The 20,204-nt window shown below is 41.4% G+C and overlaps 1 protein-coding gene across 4 annotated transcripts in view; it reads right to left on the reverse strand.

Annotated features, from left to right (window-relative positions):
- Positions 1-589: 589 nt before the first annotated feature.
- The window catches only part of Gigyf2 (GRB10 interacting GYF protein 2), a 135,563-nt gene continuing 115,948 nt past the window's right edge, over positions 590-20,204 (reverse strand). For 3 of the 4 annotated variants that reach the window (XM_048344514.1, XM_048344512.1, XM_048344511.1), the window contains 8 exons: positions 19,360-19,596; positions 14,925-15,047; positions 10,118-10,333; positions 9,826-10,028; positions 8,580-8,734; positions 6,996-7,204; positions 5,627-5,774; positions 590-1,628 (listed from right to left, as the gene is read on the reverse strand). In XM_048344514.1, the coding sequence (XP_048200471.1) occupies positions 1,561-1,628; positions 5,627-5,774; positions 6,996-7,204; positions 8,580-8,734; positions 9,826-10,028; positions 10,118-10,333; positions 14,925-15,047; positions 19,360-19,596 (1,359 nt within the window). In that variant the 3' untranslated portion in view covers positions 590-1,560. Of the gene's footprint in view, positions 1,629-5,626; positions 5,779-6,995; positions 7,205-8,579; positions 8,735-9,825; positions 10,029-10,117; positions 10,334-14,924; positions 15,048-19,359; positions 19,597-20,204 lie in introns of all 4 variants that reach the window. The other variant, XM_048344513.1, reaches the window with a different exon arrangement.

A 20,204-nucleotide genomic window follows, 5' to 3' on the forward strand; every position in this document is an offset into this window, starting at 1 on the left:
ATGCTATTTGATCCAAAAACTATATACAAGTTTGAGCAGTCTCTGTATAGTTATTGTACATGTTTAGGGGGAGGGAGGCAGGAAGGGACGAGGAGAGTGGTGATCAAAAACAATAAAAATAGAAACCAAATAGAACCCTCCCAGACCAAACTGCTCTCAGAGCCACTCCCACCTGTGCGGGCACCGGGAAGGCCAGGGAGGCGCCTCCCCTAGGAGCTGGCCCCCAGCACGGCTCCTGAGGGCAGGGCCGGCCGGTTCCGCTGTGACGGACCATCCCGCGTTCCGTGGGAGTCTGGTGGGCAGGAAGTGTCTGTTTATAAATAGAGCTCAAGCACATTTCTAGGTGAGGTGAACAGGAAGGGGGGCTGTGACCAGAGGCCTACCGCAGGCTTCGCCTGCTCTCACCCCCCGCCCCCGCCGCAGCCTCCGGTAGAGCACTTTCCATGGACGAAGGCCTTAGACATGGCCAGGTTTGGTACATTTCCACCCCCCCCCATCCCCCCTGAAAAGGCAGGCAACTTACCATCCAAGAATCTTTAAACAAAACCTTTTGGGGGCATAGCAAGACACACACGCAATGCTCTGAGGAACCAGATGAAATTCCGGGCTTTTATCGGAAGCAAAAGTTTATCCCTATCCAAAATGAAATTATACAAATTCATACATATGGTAAAGATCCTAGCTGTCTCTTAAACGAGACAAATTTTCACAGAAGGGCCCAAAACAAACTGGTCCTAGTCCTCTGAAGTAAAAATATTTATGGGAAAAAAAATCAGTTTTTGTAAGAAAGAAAAATTAAGAATAAGTCTCTCTCCCAGGCCATGGGGTTTCTTTTGTCCAATAAGGTTGGAGTACGCCAGGGGAGAAGTCAGCTTGCTTGGAAGTCACTATCTAATGAAGAAAACATGAATCCTTTCTCCGAAAGGGTGTTCAGAAAGAGCAGGTGAGGGGTGTGCACCATCAAACCAATCCACCCTACACCCCACCCTGCTCGGGGCCTCTTTGATGCAATCCCGAAGTTAGCAGTGGCAATACAACCAGATGGAGAGCTCTGACTGTCTCTGCTGATACCCAAGTCACAGTCCGCGGGACATTGTTGCTGACCACTGTCTGTTAACCATTAACTCTCTTCATGGACTGCACCAGCTAGACCGTCTGCCCTTCCAGGGGAGAAAAGAAAAAGAAAAAACAAAACAGGAGGAAAAAAAAGTGATAAGGGGACGTAAGCTGCTATTGGCAGATCCCAACACACTTTCTGGAGACAGTAGATGAAATCACCGCACAGTGACTATTGTGCTGCCAACATCAGCCTTGTTGGGGAGCAATCCCAACTGCCACCCCTGAGTCTCAGGGTCTGGTCCATTATGTACAGTCTGAGATGCTCACCAACAAAATTGATTTAAAGAATCTTGGACACAAAGGGCTAGAAGAAAAAGCCTGAGATGATCGATTCTGTGATTTGTTGCAGAGTGACAGAGAGCAAATGACGAGTGCAGGCTGTGTCCAAGTGGAGCGCGTGTGGTCGGCAGGCGGAGAGGGAGGGCCGGGGCAGCGGCGGGCTCAGTAGTCATCCAGAGTCTCAATCTCGCCCATGTTGAGTCGCTCTGACGATGCATTGACCGAAAACCCTGCAGGGAAAACAGGGTGATGAGTGACGACCCCAACAATCAAGGCGCCCAAGCCCTACGCAGTGGGCTATATGAATGTGACTTTTTGAGCACCTGAGCTGGGTAATAAGGGAAGAGAGGAGTGGAAGGTAAGAAGACCTGACAGGTGAGGATTTCAAGTATCAACACTAGAATCTGCCTTAGAAAAAGCAGTAACTAGCACACCCACACAAGGCCACAGGCAGTACTCACAAACACTGGAAAACTCAACACCAGTGGCACATGTATGTACTTCCCCAATAAAATCCATAATCAGAGGTTGATGAAAATTACAACAAGTAGGTCCTGTGTAGAGCAAGTGACTTTCAGAAAGCTTTCCAGTGTTTCTACCTGGGATGAATTCCTGAACTGTTTGAGTTGCCTTTTGAAAACCCAAAGCAAATAGGCGCTGCCCTCCTCTCCCTCAGTGCCCTCCCCTCCAAAGCGCTCGTTACCACCGGTGGGCTTTCCCACCCGCTCTTCGGTACCTCAATGTTCAAGCTTCCAAATAAACACACATTTGAAATGTTCCAATAACAAACGTGTCTTACATAATGCAACAGCTTAATTAACTGACTCAAAATATCAAGATTTGAAAAAATAAACACGCTTGTTTACTAACTAAAGAAGGTGCATCACAAGTGGTGGAGCAGTTCTACCCCACCCCTACCCCAGGCCCACCAGCCAGCAGCCGCCCTCTGCAAGACCCTTCTCCCCTAGAAATAACAAGTCCTTGCTCCTCATTTTGAAGTAATAATTTAGTTAGGTAAGCCCAAGAACCTAAAGACCAAGCAATCTATGAAAGGTGGCATATGATCAAAACTAACTCATCTCCAATCAAATAAAATATTTATTGAAATGAATTCCAGGAAATGGAAACAGAAGTATTTTTTTTTTCCTTGTTGCCCTTTTCATTTTTTTCTTTTTCCTTGTTTGTTCGCTTATCTGTCTTTGGGAGGAGAAAAGGGAACAGCACAGAAAGAGAAGGACAAAGGATGAATAAACAGCAGTGGTACTCACTAGACACAAGGTTGAAAATGAACTAAACAACTTGGGGGATGGGGATGGGAGGGAATCCGGGAGAGAACCAGGGAAGGGATGACACTGTCCAAAAAGAAATGTGCTCTTTACCTGATTTATGTAACGTTCTGTACATCACCTTTATAATAACAACTAAAAAGATAACTTATACAGAACAGTGACAGAAACTTAATTTAGAATGGAAGAATCTATAGCAACAAAAAGGTGGTTATTAAATGCTATCATGTGTTGGTTACTAGGGTAGGCTTTTAGGACATGGTTCTGCTTAACTATTTAACTAGTCATTCTAGGTGCTGGTGGCTCAAGCCTATAATCCTAACTATTCAGGAGGCTGAGATCTGAGGATTGTGAAGTCAGCCTTGGCAGGAAAGTTCATGAGGCTCTTGTCTCCACTTAACCACCAAAAAGGCCAGAAGTAGGTCTGTGGCTCAAGTGGCGGAGTGTTAGCCTTGAGCACAGAAGCTGACCAGGGGCAGTGCCCAGACCCTGATCATCATCACCAGCATCAACAACAACAACAAAAAGCCCCAAACCCCAGAACCAAACAAAAACCCCCGCCTATCCCTTGTCAGGGGTGCGTTCAGCCTCCCCACCTGATGGAGGAAAAGCCCTGGGCTGCCATGAAAGCCAAGGCTGTTGCCTTCCAGAGGAGAGGGGCTTTTCCACTACAGTTGCTCTACAGGTCCACAACAGACACACACACGTTAAGGCTCATGAGACTATCCTCCTAAGGAAGAGAACAGCAGCACTGTGAGCATATATTTATGGTCCAACTGCAGGTCACTGATTCACACTGGCCAGTTCTAAAAACTAGAGTATGAGTGAAACCAAAGAATAGAGGATTGTTTGAGAAAGGAAATGAGTCTGGAGCTCCCTCTGTTGGTTTGTTTTAGAAGTGAAGCAAACAAAGAGCTTGTTCTCTTCCTCCCCCATCCCTTCTCCCTCCACTCCCCTGAGGGTACTGGTGGGGGTGCAGAACTAGGGTTTGAACTCAAGGCCTTGAGTCTGCTAGAGAGTCTTACCATTTAGCCAAACCCCTCAACCCTTTTTGCCTTTAGCTAATTTTCAAGTAGGGTCTTGGGTCCCCCCCCACCAACCCCCCGAACATAAACTTCCTATCTACAGTCTCCCATGGATCTGGGATTGCAGAGCATCCCACCATGCCTGGGGGGCTGGGGGTCTTATTAGTTTTGCCTAAGCTATCCTGGAACTGGGATTCTTCTGATCCCTACCTCCTGAGTATCTATGACTCCAGACGAGATAAAGGCTTCTCTTTCAATCAGGGCTTGCTTTTCCAATGGATATTTTTAGATGAAATAACTTACTGTTTTTCATTTTGTGCACAGGAAACGAGGCTAATGGACAGTTATTAAAAATTTCCCAATCTGTAAATCTACAGGGAATATATAAATTTAAATAAATGGAAATGCGCAATGATCAAAGGAATTTTCAGAAGGAGGCTTAGCTGCACAGTCATTTTCTTGTAACTTGCCCATGAGCCTTGATTTTCAACCCTCTGTTGGAGTTTTACTCCTCCTTGCAGGTTTATTGCTTTTCCTTTCCCGTGGAGATTAAGTTCTGGTCCAGGATTAGCGCACGTGCTTGCACACCCCCATAGGAGGGTTTCCAAGCAATGGAATAACTCTAGCAGTCTGACAACGCTTGCAAGAGACCTTTTCCTGACTCAAGGCCCAGACTAAACTACAAGGACTTCAAACAAGACTTACAGCCATCTATTCACTTATTTCTGTCAAAACTTAATGAAATTTCAGACTTTTCAATCTATCCTTAACATAAAACAGAAAAAAACAGTTTGACCACATCTCTGTTCTCAAATCCGCCTTCAGGCACCAAATCCCAGGAGCCAGTCTCCAAAGTCAGGTTTTTGTTCTTGGCGTGAAGTATTCCTCAAGGCAGGAAATTCTCTGGGGCAGAGCTTCTTGCTGGGACAACTACCAAGCTCTCCCCTGCTTTCCCCCTCCCCATCTCAGGCATTTCACACACAGTCCTCCCCCCTGCCACCTCTACACCTGCTCCATCTCCAGTGCGCGTCACTTCAGCAGATGGCAACCCGTTCATCTCACACTCCCTTAGATGTGGGAAATTCACCCAACTTCCCCTATCATCACAGCCAAACCATGTTCCAGGCCACCGAGATCTTTACTGGTCTTTGCAGCCTCCTAACTAGTCAGACTCCTGACTGGGTCAACACTCCAAACTGCCCACTCTGCCAGCTTATTCTACCATAGACAGTCTGGTTTTGTAACAACTTATTATACATTCACAAGTAGAAGATGATTGTAGTTTCCTCATCTGGAGTTGTTAGGCCAATTTAAGGAACAGAGGTACGTATGTTTGTGATTCCTGAAACTCCATTCCTCACCCACCTCAGTTTTTCAAAGCTACATTTCGAATGTCATCTTTCTAGTAGGCTGCTCTGCATGAAGACGTCCTCAATGAAAGACAAGAATAGCACCAGAAGGATGAAAAGGAACTTGGCCTGCTCTCAAGTTCTGACTCCTCCACCGAGAGCTGTGGCACTGGGAAATGCTCTAAACAGGCCTTGGCCTAATAATTGTGAGAATTAGGACACCACCTTATCCAAGCATTATATGACACAGGAGATATCACGAAATATCAGTTCTTGAGCATATGATCAGATTAATGACCTGCTTCCAACCTCAATCAGTATTTGTGAGTCTCAACTATTCTTATTGGTTTCCCTTAGTATTTTCAAACTAAACTGAAAGTTTAATGCACCATATAATGTTATTTTTCTTATCCACTAAAACATGTGAGCATATCTTCTGCACTGAGATGCCTACTTACTATAAGCTGTTTTTAAAAATCGATCATGAGCAAACTGTGTAGAGCCCATTTGATGAGCACCACCCCACCTGTAGCACCACCACCCAGCGGATATGCCAGCCTATGCTCACCTAGTAAACTGGGATCTGCTCGGACCATCTTCTGCTTTTTCTTCTTCTTCCCGCTTTGCACAGCCTCAAAATTGGATTGTTGGTTGTTGCTTTGATTGGTCTGAAATACTGAATGGAGTGTACTGTGATTCATCCCCCACACTGAGTCCTGTGAAATGAGACGACACACCTGAGAACACACTGTAGATGTAGTTGCAGCCCTAAGATTCTTAGAACTGGCTAACTTGCCCTTATCATACTAAGTATGAATATAAAAACAAAAAGCCCATTACAGCCAGCTCTGGCAACACTAAATCAGAGAACAGGCCACTGAACCTCATTTACATTTCAACATCCCACTTAAACATTTCCAGGAAAACTGTGAGTCTCTGCTGTGTCAGCATGGCTGTCACAAGTTCTCTACAAAATATGACATCCACTAGGAAATGAAATGCACAGTAAATAATCACAAACAAGCACTTGTACTATGACAATGTAAACTAAACCCCTCACCTACCCAAAGTAGATTTCTTTGCTCTCTATGCCCTGGGGACAGAGGACAGGGAAAGAAGCGGAGACAACACCAGAAGAACACACTGAGGCACGGGTAACCGCATGGGGAAGAAGTGGAGAGGACACTGGAAGGACACACTGAAGCACACACGGGTAACGCATGGGTTTTCCCCTTCCAGCCCACAGGGGAGGACATTCTACAGACACAGAGTGCTCCTGTATGGCTCCACATCTTTCCCGTGCTGTTCAGGCACTGACACTTGTTGTCCTTCTCAATTTACCCATTCGCCATCTACACAACTGTCACTATTTAGAACAGCTGTGTTCAGTCATGACTTATAATGGTCTTAGCAAAGTTAAATGCTAATAATAAATCAGCATAGATTAAGGTTTACTTAACAGAAACATATAAAACGGAATTATATATGCAAGGCATGGTGAAAATATAACCAGAACTTAATCTTTTATATTCCTTAGGAATAACAGTTCAATGTTTTCCAACTGAATGTCCATTTTATAGAAGAATCAATGAGAGAGAACATATCTTTTAAAGCCCTATCAATAATATGTGAACTATCATACACAGACACTATGACTTTTGTTAAGTACACTGAGCTGCAGTTTCATTAACACACATACATGAATCAAGGAAACGGCAACTAGCATGCCCAGTACAGAATAAATGGCTATATTTACTATTTGGGAAATTAGCAAAGACAGGTAACTTGAAAATATGAAGTCTACATATTTCAAAAAGTTTTCATCACTATATTTGCAAAAATGGAATTCTTGTTCTAATTTTTATTTCTCTGGTTACTCGGTTATTTATGGGCAGTAGTACCCACAGAGGCACCGCATGTACTATTTTACTGTATACCTGTTGCTGTTGTTGCTGCTGCTGCTGCTGCTGCTGTTGCTGTTGCTGCTGCTGCTGCCGCTGCTGGTTGGCTTTCTGTTTGGCACGGCGCTCAAGGAACTGCTTGGCAAACTCCTTGGCCTCAGAAGTATCTCCTAAGTAGGCCCTGATATAATCATGGACCTCGTAAGGAGATTCGACTTCTTTCAAAAAAGAAACAAATGTGGGAACTGCAATATGGTAGGAGCAAAAACACAAGACAGTAACGGTGAAATAATACGTACAACAGATGAAAGAAGCAGCTTCAGATTTTAAGGTACTGCTATACCTAGTACACTTTAACAACAGTAATCTGGAAACTGCAGCTATTATGTTGAATGTTCCTTAATCTACCTTGTAGAAATGGAAAAAACACCTATCATCATGATGCATAAAATTATCTGGAATAGTACTGAATCAAGGACATATCACAAAGCTTAATCTGGCTGAGTCATATTGAAACAGTTACTTGCTTAGATTATAGTGATTTGGAATCATTCCTGCTTTCCTTTAATTCAATCAATTCATTTTAAAGTGTGTGATATGTGCCAGGCACCAAGAAAGATATCAAAGAATAACTATGTCCTCCCAGAACTCCTAATCCACTGAGACATTTTATGTTTAGAGAAATCAAATGGAAAATGCCAAGTCATGTGGTATTAGACAAATAGCACAAATACCAGAGTTACAAAATATGGGTTTTAAGCCTGACTCTGAAGTCTGCTGGCTGTGTGACCTTGATGAGTTACTTAACCATTCTGAGCCTCTGTTTCCTAATTTTACAAATGGGGATAATACGACATACCTTATAAAAGTATCTTTAACATGATAGCCCTAGATAGTGCCTAGCACATGGTAGGTGCTTAATGGATGGTAGCCATTACTTTTTTTATAATCATTTGCTCTGCAGTCATTTAGACCATTAGATACTGTTAGAAGGCCACAAAAGGACCTTTCACTTCCTTTACTATTGTTTTTAACAGATTCTTGACTTTAGGCCAGGCATCAGAGGTGGACTAATTCAACTTGAACTATCTGTTACAGAGATTCCTTCTATATCTCTGCCTACCAGTTTGCGCAAACGTTTAGCAGGTAAGTCCTCTGTAAACAGCTCACTACAAAAAAAGCACTTCTTCAAACTGTGCTGAAACTAGTTAGTTTTGTATGTAACTTCATCCCACACAAAGAAATTCTGCAGAGGCCGGAAGGGAATGATGTCACATCACCCCGGTCTTCTCTTGTCCAGGCCAACCCCAGTTTCCAAGATGAATTGAACAAGTCTGACAATGCTGCCAGAAAATAAGCAGCACAGAATTATCACCTCTGGCTTATTATATCATTAAAGCAGCCTGAAATGGTACATACTCTTTGGCAACCGCACACAACTTATTAGACCTTAATATTGGGGGACTTCTGTCCCCAAACAATACAATAATGAGCCAGTGTGGACCTGGCCTTCTTAGATTTGATTTCTTGGGTTTTAGTTAGTCACTCCTGAGTTTTGCCAACTCCTTTGGGCATCCTCTCTGTCATTCCACATGCTGGGATTCCCTCCCCAATTCTTACCATCCAAGTTATTTGCCGTATTAAGGGCATGAAGCATCTGTTCACACCACTGGGTAAATCCATCCTGGGCTTTATTTACTCCCTGAAAGAGCTTCAGCAACTTTTCTTCTTCTTCTACTTTCTTATTCTGCCGGTTAGACACACCTACAGATTTACTAAAGCAAAACAATAGGGCGATATTATATTCCCAGACACTGTTACTATATGATTATACTACAATACCATAAGTAATGTCTTGGAAACACTGGATAGCTGCTCAGTAATCCAGTTCTTAGCTCCATAAAAGGAAAGAAAAGGGCTCAGATACTTGAACTGAAAAACCCCTTAAATCCAGCCTCTGCTAATATACCCTATTTTGTGAACACAGGCCTTCTGTTTGAGAAAAGATGCAATTCTTCCTATTTGTCTTAAGGTAAGATGGTCCATTTTCACTAAGCCTCAGTTTCCTCATCTGTAAAACGGCACCAAGAATGCTTTGGGCTACAGTAAGGAATAAAGACACTGTATGCAGAGCCCTAGAGCACAGTGCCTGGCAGCAATGCTCATTTAACACAGAGTTTACTGCTCTTAAGCCATCAAAAAAAAAAAAATCTGACAACACTACCATTTATTAAGTAGTTACCATGTGCCAGCGCTTTACTAACAACTTCATACTTCATTATCTACACCAGTGAAATGATCTTCCTTTTACTGATGGGGGAACTGAGGCTCAAAAGAGCATCCCTCTTGGCCAAAGTCACACAGCTACTAAGCGGTAGCACTAGGATTTGAGTTCACGTATTAAGTGCCAAGACCCACAGTCATTCAACAACACTGTCTAACTGAGGAAAGAAAGATAATGAAATGTAACTAACTTATCATAAAAATTAATAGGTTTGAGGTCGTTACAGAGGTATTTGTAATACTCATTATAATATCAAAATGACTTAAAATATAAATTTAGAAAAAATGCTAAGACATTTGGAGAAATGTTCAACAATGATAAAAATAGCATGCTGTTCTTAGTATTTACCATGTGAGAGGCGAGTGGTAAAGTGCTCAGCAGTAGAAAGATCCCCAAGAAATAACACAAATGTGCTTCCATGGGGAAGAAAGCAATCACCATAACAATGACTTATGTGCCTCTGGACACAGACGAAACTCCAAGTCAAGCTAACTCCTTTCTCAGCCCACCCAACATCTCAGGCTTCTCCTACCCCCCCCCACCCCCATCAAGGTACACAAGGGTGGTCACTCAGAGCCCTACCTGAGACTGGAGTTTTTGTTTTTATTTGTTGAATTCCTAGGTCCCACTTCCTTCACTGCATCATCCCAGAATCCCATGTTGGAGTTTTTAGAGTCAGCATTACTCCAGATGCTACTGACCAGGTCAGAGGCCCACTGGTTAGGAGGACCAGAATTTATAGAGCCCCAGACAGAATTCCCAATGCTGGTATGCAGGTTGGAATGCTGTCAAGGAGACAGAAATGATTATGGTTAACATACTGAAAAGCTCAAACAGTAGGCCATGGAATGCCAGCTAAGGAAAATGAACCCACTGTGTTATTCCGGGCTCTGTTTGGTTGCTGGTGCTGCTGCTGCTGCTGCTGCTGCTGCTGCTTCTGCATCTGCCTGGCCTCCTCCTGCTGGATCTCCAGAAGAGACTTTGTGGAACCTGCAGGCTTGCTGACGTTTCCCCAACCTGAGAGTTTCTGCTGTTGTTGCTGCTGCTGCTGCTGGAGAGCTTTCATCAGTTCTCTCTGCTGACGCCTTTGCTGTTAGAGAAAAATAGAAGCTGGCTCAGGATTCCTGTTTTTAGACAAGTTACAAGCATGCGGTACATGGAATGCTAACATACAGTAGCTGAAGACAATCAACTTGATAGGACTAATCCTTCTGCTGCAAATAAAGATGTTATCTTCTAGACACGCAGGAGAGAATAAAAAGATCAAATGCAGAACTGTATCTTACAAATTAAGTTACATGGGTGTTCTGGTTAAGCATAGAAATGAAATGCCTATGTTGACTTCTCAAAGTCTATCAAAATCACAGTAAGCATATGCTTTTTAAAAAGCATAATCCAGTAAGGACAAAGAACAGACTGAAAAGAAAAACTGGAAAGCAAGCCAGGCACTAGTGGTTCACACCTTTAGTCCTAGCTACTACTCAGGAGGCCGAGATATAGCCAAGGTAGAAAAGTTCATGAAACTCTTAACTCCAATAAAGGACAAAAAAGCCAGAAAAGGAATTGCAGTTCAAGAGGTAGAGTGCTAGCATTGAGCGAAGAAGCTCAGGGACAGTGTCCAGGCCCTGAGTTCAAACCATAGGCCTGGCACACACAAAAAAAGGAAACCTGGAAAGTACATAGTTACTGATAGATAACGTGTTAACGGGCCCAATAAACTGAAATGAAACCTAAATAAAGGAAGCTCAGGAACAGGATGAATCCTACAGAAATTTCAGGACGGAGGTATACCTCAAAGGAAGACTTGTATCTGCAAACAAAAGCAGTACGAACCTTAAGTGGTTGAGAAGTTGACTTTCCCTAACCTAACCAGAAAACAGTGTTCTGTTTGGAAAGGCTGAATCAGATGGGCAGGTTGTTGTATGAGCAAACCAGCAAGTACAAATAAGTACACTTAGAGATAAATAGGCAGACATTCCCCAACAGGATAGCTCAGATAGAAACTTCTATGGGGACTCCACCAAGGTGGCCATACAGCCCTCCAACCAGCTTCTACCACCAAGTTTACAGATAAACAAACTGAAATTACCAAACATCTAACATGTGTTTCTCAGGTAAGACCAAACACCAAAACAAATACAGAAAATTCAAAAGAGAAAAAAGGGAAAATAGGATCTGATTTTATGAACCTACTGTAAGTAATATCCTTAGATAAGGTGGTACATTCACTAAAACAAGAGTAAAAGGCTATAAAAATAAACAACAAGTCAACCATCAGTAGCTCGTGCCTATAATCTTAGCTATTTGGGAGGTTGAGAATTGGAGAAGAGTGGTTTGAGGCCAGCTTATGCAGAAAAAATAAGAGACCTCTTTCTCAACCTATAGCTGGGCACAATGTCATGTGCATAAGAGGATGAGATCTGTGCAGCGTACAACCAAGCCAGCCAACAAAAGGCAGAAAAATCCACAGAGGGAAACTCGATAGTGGTATGTGCCTGATATCATAGCCATGATGGAGAGTCTGACATTAGGTAGATCAAGGCTCAAACACACAGCCCAAGGTGGCGGGGGGGGTGGGGGGGGGAGCGAGGCCCTATCTTAAAAATAACCAGTGAAAGAATAGGGCTGGAGGTGAAATCCCACCGTATCCTGCCAGCCTGGAAAAGCATGAGGCCTGGAGGTCAAACCCTACCTATTTACAGTCAATCAATTTATCAGTCAATTTAGTCTCAGACAAATTTAAAACAAGATATTACACATTAAAAGCTAAAAAAAAAAGACTGGTAAAATGGATGAAATACTTCAAAAAAGATGAAAGACAGATGGAAAACAGGGGAAAAAATCAAAGTCATTCTAGGACAATCATGCAATTTCAGGGTGGGGGGGAAGAAGACTAGCTGAATAGCATGCACTGTCCAGACTGGAACAAATTAGAAGGTTCCAGAAAGGATGCTTCCAGATGGGAGGAAGTAAAATATTATTTTATATTTCTCCATGTGATAAGTATGTGTTGAGTGGCATTTCTTGCCCTCTCTAGGGTATAGAAAGAATTAAAGGCTCAAAGAAAATGAATCAAATGAAAATAGATTAAATAATTATTAAGTTCTGGGAAGCAAAAAAAGATGAACAAAGAAAGGCCGGTGGCTGGGATATAGCTCAGAGGTAGAATGCCTACTTAGCATGTGTGAGAAGGGAGGGAGGGAGACACAGAAAGAGAGAAAAGAAGAAATGGAGGGAAGGAAGGCAGAAGGGAGAATGGGAGGGACAGAGCATGGAATGAATTAAGAAATGGAGGGAAGGAAGGAAAAGGGGAGAGAAGAAAAGGGGAGAGAAGGGGGGTTAATGAAGAAAGAAGAGGAGGGAAAGAGAAGGATTGAGGGACAGAAAGTGGGGAGGAGAGGTGGGAGAAGGGGAAGGGAAGGCAGGGAACAGGGGAAAAGAGGGAAGGGAAGATGGGCTGACTCTTACTCATTACCACTATAAATTTTCACTCAACAGAAGCCAAAATTATTGAAGCACTTTCTAGCCTTGAAGATACCCTAACTCTAAGTCCATTTGCTGATGTGTGTGTGTGTGTGTGTGTGTGTGTATTTTTTTTTTTTTGGAGAAAGATGATTTGATTTTTTTTTTTACAAACCAAAGTAGAGAGCTGGGCACCAACTGCTCACACCTATAAGCCAAGATCTGAGGATCCATCTGAAGCCACTCTGGAGAAGATAAATCCAAAAGCTACTTATCTCCAATTACCCATGAAAAAAGCCAGAAAAGTTGAGGCTCAAGTGGCAGAACTCCAAATTTGAGGGGGAAAAAAAAAATCAAGGAGAAGTGAAAGGCCCAAGTTCAAGTCACTTTGTTCTATCTCTTGGCATTTTAATTCTAACACCCGCCTATCAGGGAGACCATACGCCATTTGTCTCTCTGTTCTTGGCTTGTCTCCCTCAGCATGATTTGTTCTAGTTCCATTCATTTTCCAGTGAATGCCATTATTTTGTCTTTTCTAATGGTAGTGTAAAATTCCATTGTATATGGGTACCACATTTTTTTAATCCATTCATCTGTAGTGGGGCTTTTGGTTTATTTCCATATTTTGGCTATTGTGAATAGCTTCTGCATTTTTTAAAAAAAGAAACAATCTCACAGACTTTCTACTAGTACTACAAGCTACCATCTACTACCTTAGATGTTTCATTTCCCCAACTATCAGGGTATTTTATTTGTTTTATCCTCAATTACGACACCAAGCTACAAGTAAGCACTTAGTAATTATATGTTGAATGAATCAATGAATGAAACACTAATAGCAGTTCATATGAATTCATCTCTTTCCTCCTCTGTTAAGGAATGTTATTCCTCTTTCACACTTTTCTTCCACTCTCTCATATCCTTCCTATCCTATGATAAACTTTGGGATATTGAGGTAATGGCCAGGATGCTTGATTTTTGTCACACTTTAAGATTTTTCTAGGCCAGTCAAGAAAGCCTAACCCTTTAGACAAAAATGTACTATGCATGAGAGACATTAGATTCACATCTTCACATCATTAAATTCGTATCTCCACAAAACTCACCCATAATTCTGAACAATCTATGCATTTCTGTTTATGAGTTATGCTCAAGAGCTACAGAAAAATGTTTAAGGAAACGGAACATTTGTTACTCAATCTTATGTTATTCCTATTAAATTCTTCAAGGCAGAAGAATGATCAAATTATAGGCCAAGGTGACCAAACTATAGGCAAAAGTATTTAGTAAGAGTGTATGCAAATTAAGCGCAATTTGTCATAGCTAGAATCTGGAACCAACCCAGATGCCCCTCAGTAGATGAATGGATCAGGAAAATGTGGTACATATACACAATAGAATTTTATGCCTCTATCAGAAAGAATGACATTGCCCCATTTGTAAGGAAATGGAAGGACTTGGAAAAAATTATACTAAGTGAAGTGAGCCAGACCCAAAGAAACATGGACTCTATGGTCTCCCTTATTGGGAATAATTAGTACAGGTTTAGGCAAGTCACAACAGAGGATCACAAGAGCCCAATAGCTATACCCTTATGAACACATAAGATGATGCTAAGTGAAATGAACTCCATGTTATGGAAACGATTGTTATATCACAGTTGTAACTACTTTCAACGTCCCATGTGTATCTGTAGCTTCTATTATTGGTGATGTTCTTGTGTATCACCTTCCTGTGGTTGTACCTACACTATCTCTGTAATCTTATCTGAGTATATTGGAAACCTTGTATACTGGTATTAGAACTAGGAGATTGAAAGGGAATACCAAAATTGAGAGACACAGGGTAAAAAAAGACAACTACAAAAGCAATACTTGCAAAACTGTTTGGTGTAAGTGAACTGAACACCTCATGGGGGGAAAGGGAAAGGGGGAGGAGGGAGGGGGTATGAGGGACGAGGTAACAGTACAAGAAATGTATCCAATGCCTAACGTATGAAACTGTAACCTCTCTGTACATCAGTTTGATAATAAAAATTTGAAGAAAAAAAAAGAGTGTATGCAAATTAAACACACACCAATTCAGATAGTGACTACCATCTTTAGGTACCATTAACCCATAAACACACACCAATTCAGATAGTGACTACCATCTTTAGGTATCATTAACCCATTCCATTTATGGAACAATGTTTAGGCAAACCACTCTTTACAACATACCTCTTCTCGAAGCTGCCGTTCTCTTTCCTCCTCCAATTTTTGGATCTCAGCCAATGACAGTGTGGCCTGGGACTGACACGGTGTGGTATTGGACTGCTGGCCCCATGTTGAAGAAGAAGGAAGCTAAAAAGAAATGGAATGGCAGAATTATCGAGGGAGTGTAAAAAGGTGACAAAGACATTATGTACAATTAAAACATCTATTTTTCTCAGCATTTGCAACCATCACTAAAAATCTGCCCATCCCCTTTCTATACTTTTCTGTTTGCTTGCTTCTGTTTCTTTTTTAACCAAAACCTAACCTAAATTTATTTTAAAACAATTGAAATGTATATATACATATATATATATACACATTTATACTTGCTTTATCATTTTCAGTGGCAAATTTGTTACATCTAGCATTATCACATGTAACAATATACAATCATAAGGTGACGGAGTAACAAAACAATGGCTACATTTGAGGTTTAACCCATGAAGGCATTAAGTGCCATCATGGATTAAAAACAAATCTGAAGGAGAAGCTGTTATAGGTAGCTAATCAGAGATGTTAGGCATAATTCCCAGTCTTTTAAGAGACAGTGAGTCTATTTTTAATCAACAATTCTGCTTTTCCTAACAATTAAAACAGAACATAAATATGTGGATCTTGAACACCTGGGTTTCAAAAGAGTCTCAGTCTTTCCTGAGCAGGCTGGCTTCAAATTGTGATCCTTAGATCTCAGCTTCCTGAATAGCTAAGATTACAGGGGTGAGCCACCAGTGCCCAGCCTTCTTGGCCAGAAAAACTGCCTACTTTAGGGGCGTCTTATGGCTTCTTAAGCAAAAATAAGAAAACCAATTCTAGCCATATTTTAAAAGTATGTTTAATGAAATATATGAGCACAGATAAAAACAAAATGCCAGACAGTCTGAAAAAAGAATGAATCTATACAGTAGAACTAGCTAAGGGACCAACTAATAGGGTATGAACAGTTTACATGGTCATCTATAGTGCCCAAAGCAAGTGAACATTGTCAAATGAAGATTATTAATCAACCCTCAACAATATGATAAGCAGTAGGGCATGGGGTAAAAGAGAGGGCCAGAGAGAAGCTAACAAAGAAAAGGAGACTATTGAGACTATGTAGGCAAACTGAGCAAAACTAAATACTCCATAGACAATGATACATTTGGAAAGCACTATTCAAGATCAAGTCAGGCATCCCAGTCTCAAACCTGACTGCATCATCTATGGGGAAATGTAAAAATATAAATGCTTTAGCTATACCACATCTAATTACCCAGAAGATTCAAAGGTGAGAACAGAGAATTAGCAAATCTTTCCAAGTCTGAGGTGACCCATCTGCCAGTAATATACTGAAGGATCTATCATCTTTAGTAATCAACAGTTATCACCAGCCCTCTTAAGCAGACATCTCCTGACCTCTGCTGGTCACAACTTTAGAAAAGGTTATGATCCCTCTGAGGTGCCTCTAAGATTCTTCCAACTGCTGAACAAAATATGTTCATTTTCCTAACCATCACCCTCAACTCCTTATCTACCTTCCTACAGAAACACACACACACACACACACACACACACACACACACACACAATCTATCTATCTATCCATCTATCTATCCATCTATCTATCTATCTATCTATCTATCTATCTATCTATCTATCTATCTATCTATCTAGAGTATACCACCCCCACATGGATCTGCTCTCTTAGATAGTGCTAACCAAAAATCTTTTTTTTTTCCAATTTTTATTATCAAACTAACCAAAAATCTTATACACTGCTCTAGGAAGGTGCAGCCACTCTGAAAGGAGTGTGGCAGTTCCCTCTAGGTGTCAAATACAGTACTATGGGACCCAACACATCATTTCTATAGAATGTAACCACATAAAAACTACATATGAATTATTTACAGTAGTGTTATGGGAACCAAAAGGGGAAAGGAGTTCATTGTCCAAATTCATGAATGAATGTACAAAATGTGGCACATCTATACAATGTAATATTACCAGCCATGAAAAGGAACAATGCACTATTACATGCTACCACAGAAACTTTGAAAACTGTAAATTAAGGAGATAAATGTACATTATTTGTGAATATACAAAAAAAAAACCCACTGAATTATACGCTGTAATTTGTTTAACTGTATGGCAGAAAAATTATCTCAGTAAAGTTGTTTTAAAAACTGCTTATCTTTTCTCATTTAGCAATACTTCACAACCATATTCCAGTTCTTTATCTTCATTTCTGGAGAATAAAGAGAAAAACCTATGCCTTTAACTTTTTCACCCAAAATCCTCACCAATCACCACTATCCTGTGATGTGACCTCTTAGAAAAATCTTTTGGCAAACTTTCTATGGCTTGGAACCACAACTCTCTACTTCTAGCTCTCAGACCCAAAACAAGTAACAGAATTATTCTTAGCCTATTCCTCTTTGATAAACATAGGCATGAACATACTAAAATTTTATAAGAAAGCTTCATGAATATTAAACCATATAGCATATGAAAAGTTATTATTATGGTGCCTAATACAGAACAACCACTCATTAATTGTGTACCACTTCCTTCTCCTTTCCACATGCCCTCAGACCCGCAGCAGGCCTTCTATCCATTGCCTGGCTACCGGTCTGCTAATCTCCAGCTATGTTTCCTTCAAATCCATTTAGCTCTCCTGAAAAGCTGATGGTGTTATTTCCAGTGTTCTAATTTCCTGCCCAGGCTGGCTTTGAATCATGATCATCAGATCTCAGACTCCTGAGAAGTTAGGATTATATTGGTAGCTGGCTTAAGTTCCAATTTGTTAATAGGATCTAGACAGCCCATGGTGCTATGAATCAGCCTGCCTGGACTTACACTTCCCTAAAAAATAAATTTCCCCCAATATTCCAAAGTTTCTCAACTGCATGCCTTTACTTGCTCCATGATGCTCTCTTGGAACCCTCCTTCTCTCTTAAACTGCTTGTCTGACTTAGACAATTTCACATTTTATCAAACATCAAAATCCCTTGGGGGAATCTGTTCAAACATAATCTCCCTGTGTTCTACTCAGAGGTCCATACTCCATACGTCTGGAGCAGACTGGAGAATCTGCAGGTCTCACAAGTTTCCAAGAGACCAGAATCTTAAAATTACTGCACAGTGCCATCTCTACTTCTACTCCCAACACACTGTATTCTAAGTCTCTCTTCATGTGTCTTTGCCCTCTGAGTTTCCCAAAGACAAGGAAGACCAAATCTCATTGTTAACTATGAATCCAGATTGAAGTTATGCAGAACCTGCTAAAAACCTACTCTGCCCTTCCCAGATACTTGGTTTCATGAGCAATCCCGCAGCCTTCCTAAGTTGATAATGTATTGCACACATCCCAGCTTCTGCCTTTGATACCATCTCTCCTTTGTTGAAACAGACAACTGTTTTGTTTTTTAAAGACTCAAAAGAATTTTCTTATATCTTTATTGGCCTTTAATACAAAAAATAAAACAGGCTATCTCCTTCATTCAGATTTATACTCAGGAATTCAAGTGTAAAATTAAATTTGGAATCCAACAGTTTAACAAAACAAAAGAAAGCAGGTGCTGCTGATGGCTCACGCCTGTAATCCTAGCTACTCAGGAGGCTGAGATCTGAGCATCATGGTTTGAAGTCAGCCTGAGAGAAAGTCTGTGAGACTCTTATCTCCAATTGACCACCTAAAAGCCAATAGTGGAGCTATGGTTCAAGTGACAAAGTGTTAATCTTGAGGAAAAAAGCTCAGGGACAGTGCCCAGGTCCTGAGTTCAAGCCCTAGGACTGGCATGCATGCATGCACGCATGCACGCACGCACACACGCACACACACACACACCCCTAACAAAAAGAGTAATTGAGTTTACATTATTTTTCTAATACAAGTACACATTTCAACGTTACTGCCTATACTTCACGAGAACAGAAAACATCTATATCATGGCCTAGAACATTATATAAGTCGCACTGTAATTAGAAATGTGGTCAGTTGGGGTCTCTGAATACAGCATCTCTTAATCCAACTTCAATAACCCCTAAGGTTTAAGTCCTATGTCCACATTTACAAATTCATATGCTGATACGACCTTCTGCAAGATGATGACCTCTCTTCTGAATTAGTACTGGTAAAGAAAGGCATTCATTCCAATGACCATGACAACCCATCAAACTTATGATCCAAACAGCTGACTTGTATATGTTTGTATCACAGCTCATGCCTTATCTCTTGTTTGTACTGCCTCTCTGACTTAAATGCCTCACACAAAGTAGTACGTGCATCGTGTTCTATCTTATTGATGATCCAAATATCCATCAGTAATGCTTAATGACAAAGAGTAGTTTCACAGCTACCAACAGCATCTGCCTCACTACAACATGTCAGTGGAGGCTCCTCTGGATGTGCCTAGCATTGTACCTTCATCTGTGCCAACTGTTGCTGCTGCTGCTGTTGCTGCAACCTCCGGAGGGCTTCTTGTTGCTGCTGCCTCTGGCGCATCAGCTCCTTCTGTCGCTGCAGCTCCAGCTCCTTCCTCTTCCGCTCCTCCTCCTCGTGCCTGAGTCTGGCTGCTTCCTCTTCCATACGCAGCCTGTTCTCTTCTAACCGACGTTGAGCTTCTTCTTCTTCCCGGGCCCATTTAGCAGCCTCCTCTTCCTTTCCAGAAGGAAAAATGAAAGAGAAAAAGATTTTATTAATTATAGGGAAAAACTAGGAATCACTTTGGAAGGCTTCTATCAAGTAGTGTATAGAAATTGCAGACAGAGTGGAAACCTTATTTAGGGTAACATGTAACAAAAATTTTTTTTTTTTTAATCTACAAGAACAAGGAAACTGAAACTCACTGAAATTGTTTTGGGAAGGAGAGTGATAGAAGAGGTAAGACTGATTGAGATATAGTATAAATATGCGTGGAAATGAAATTCCCCTTTATAACTAATGTAAGCTAAAAAAAACCTGCTGTGGTCACAAAGATGTGCTCCAGAGTACAACTGTAACAGATTACAGAGCTGTCACATTGAAGGCCTGTGGTGGAATCCAGAATCTCACAGTGGCTCACCACCAGCTTCAAGAATCTCCTGGTAGCATCACTCCAACTTTCTAGGCCAAGCAAGTGTTTTAGGGTGTTATTTGGGGAGCTACCAAGATCTGATGGGAGTAGTGGGGCATGTGTGGAACCAAAGCATCTGCTAGGCAAGACCACCTCATTAATTCCCTCCCTTCCTACATAGGCCCAGATCTCTCTAACTTCTACTACCCATTCC

The sequence above is a fragment of the Perognathus longimembris genome, chromosome 4 (assembly GCF_023159225.1).
Source record: "Perognathus longimembris pacificus isolate PPM17 chromosome 4, ASM2315922v1, whole genome shotgun sequence".
NCBI classification, from domain to species: Eukaryota; Metazoa; Chordata; class Mammalia; order Rodentia; family Heteromyidae; genus Perognathus; species Perognathus longimembris.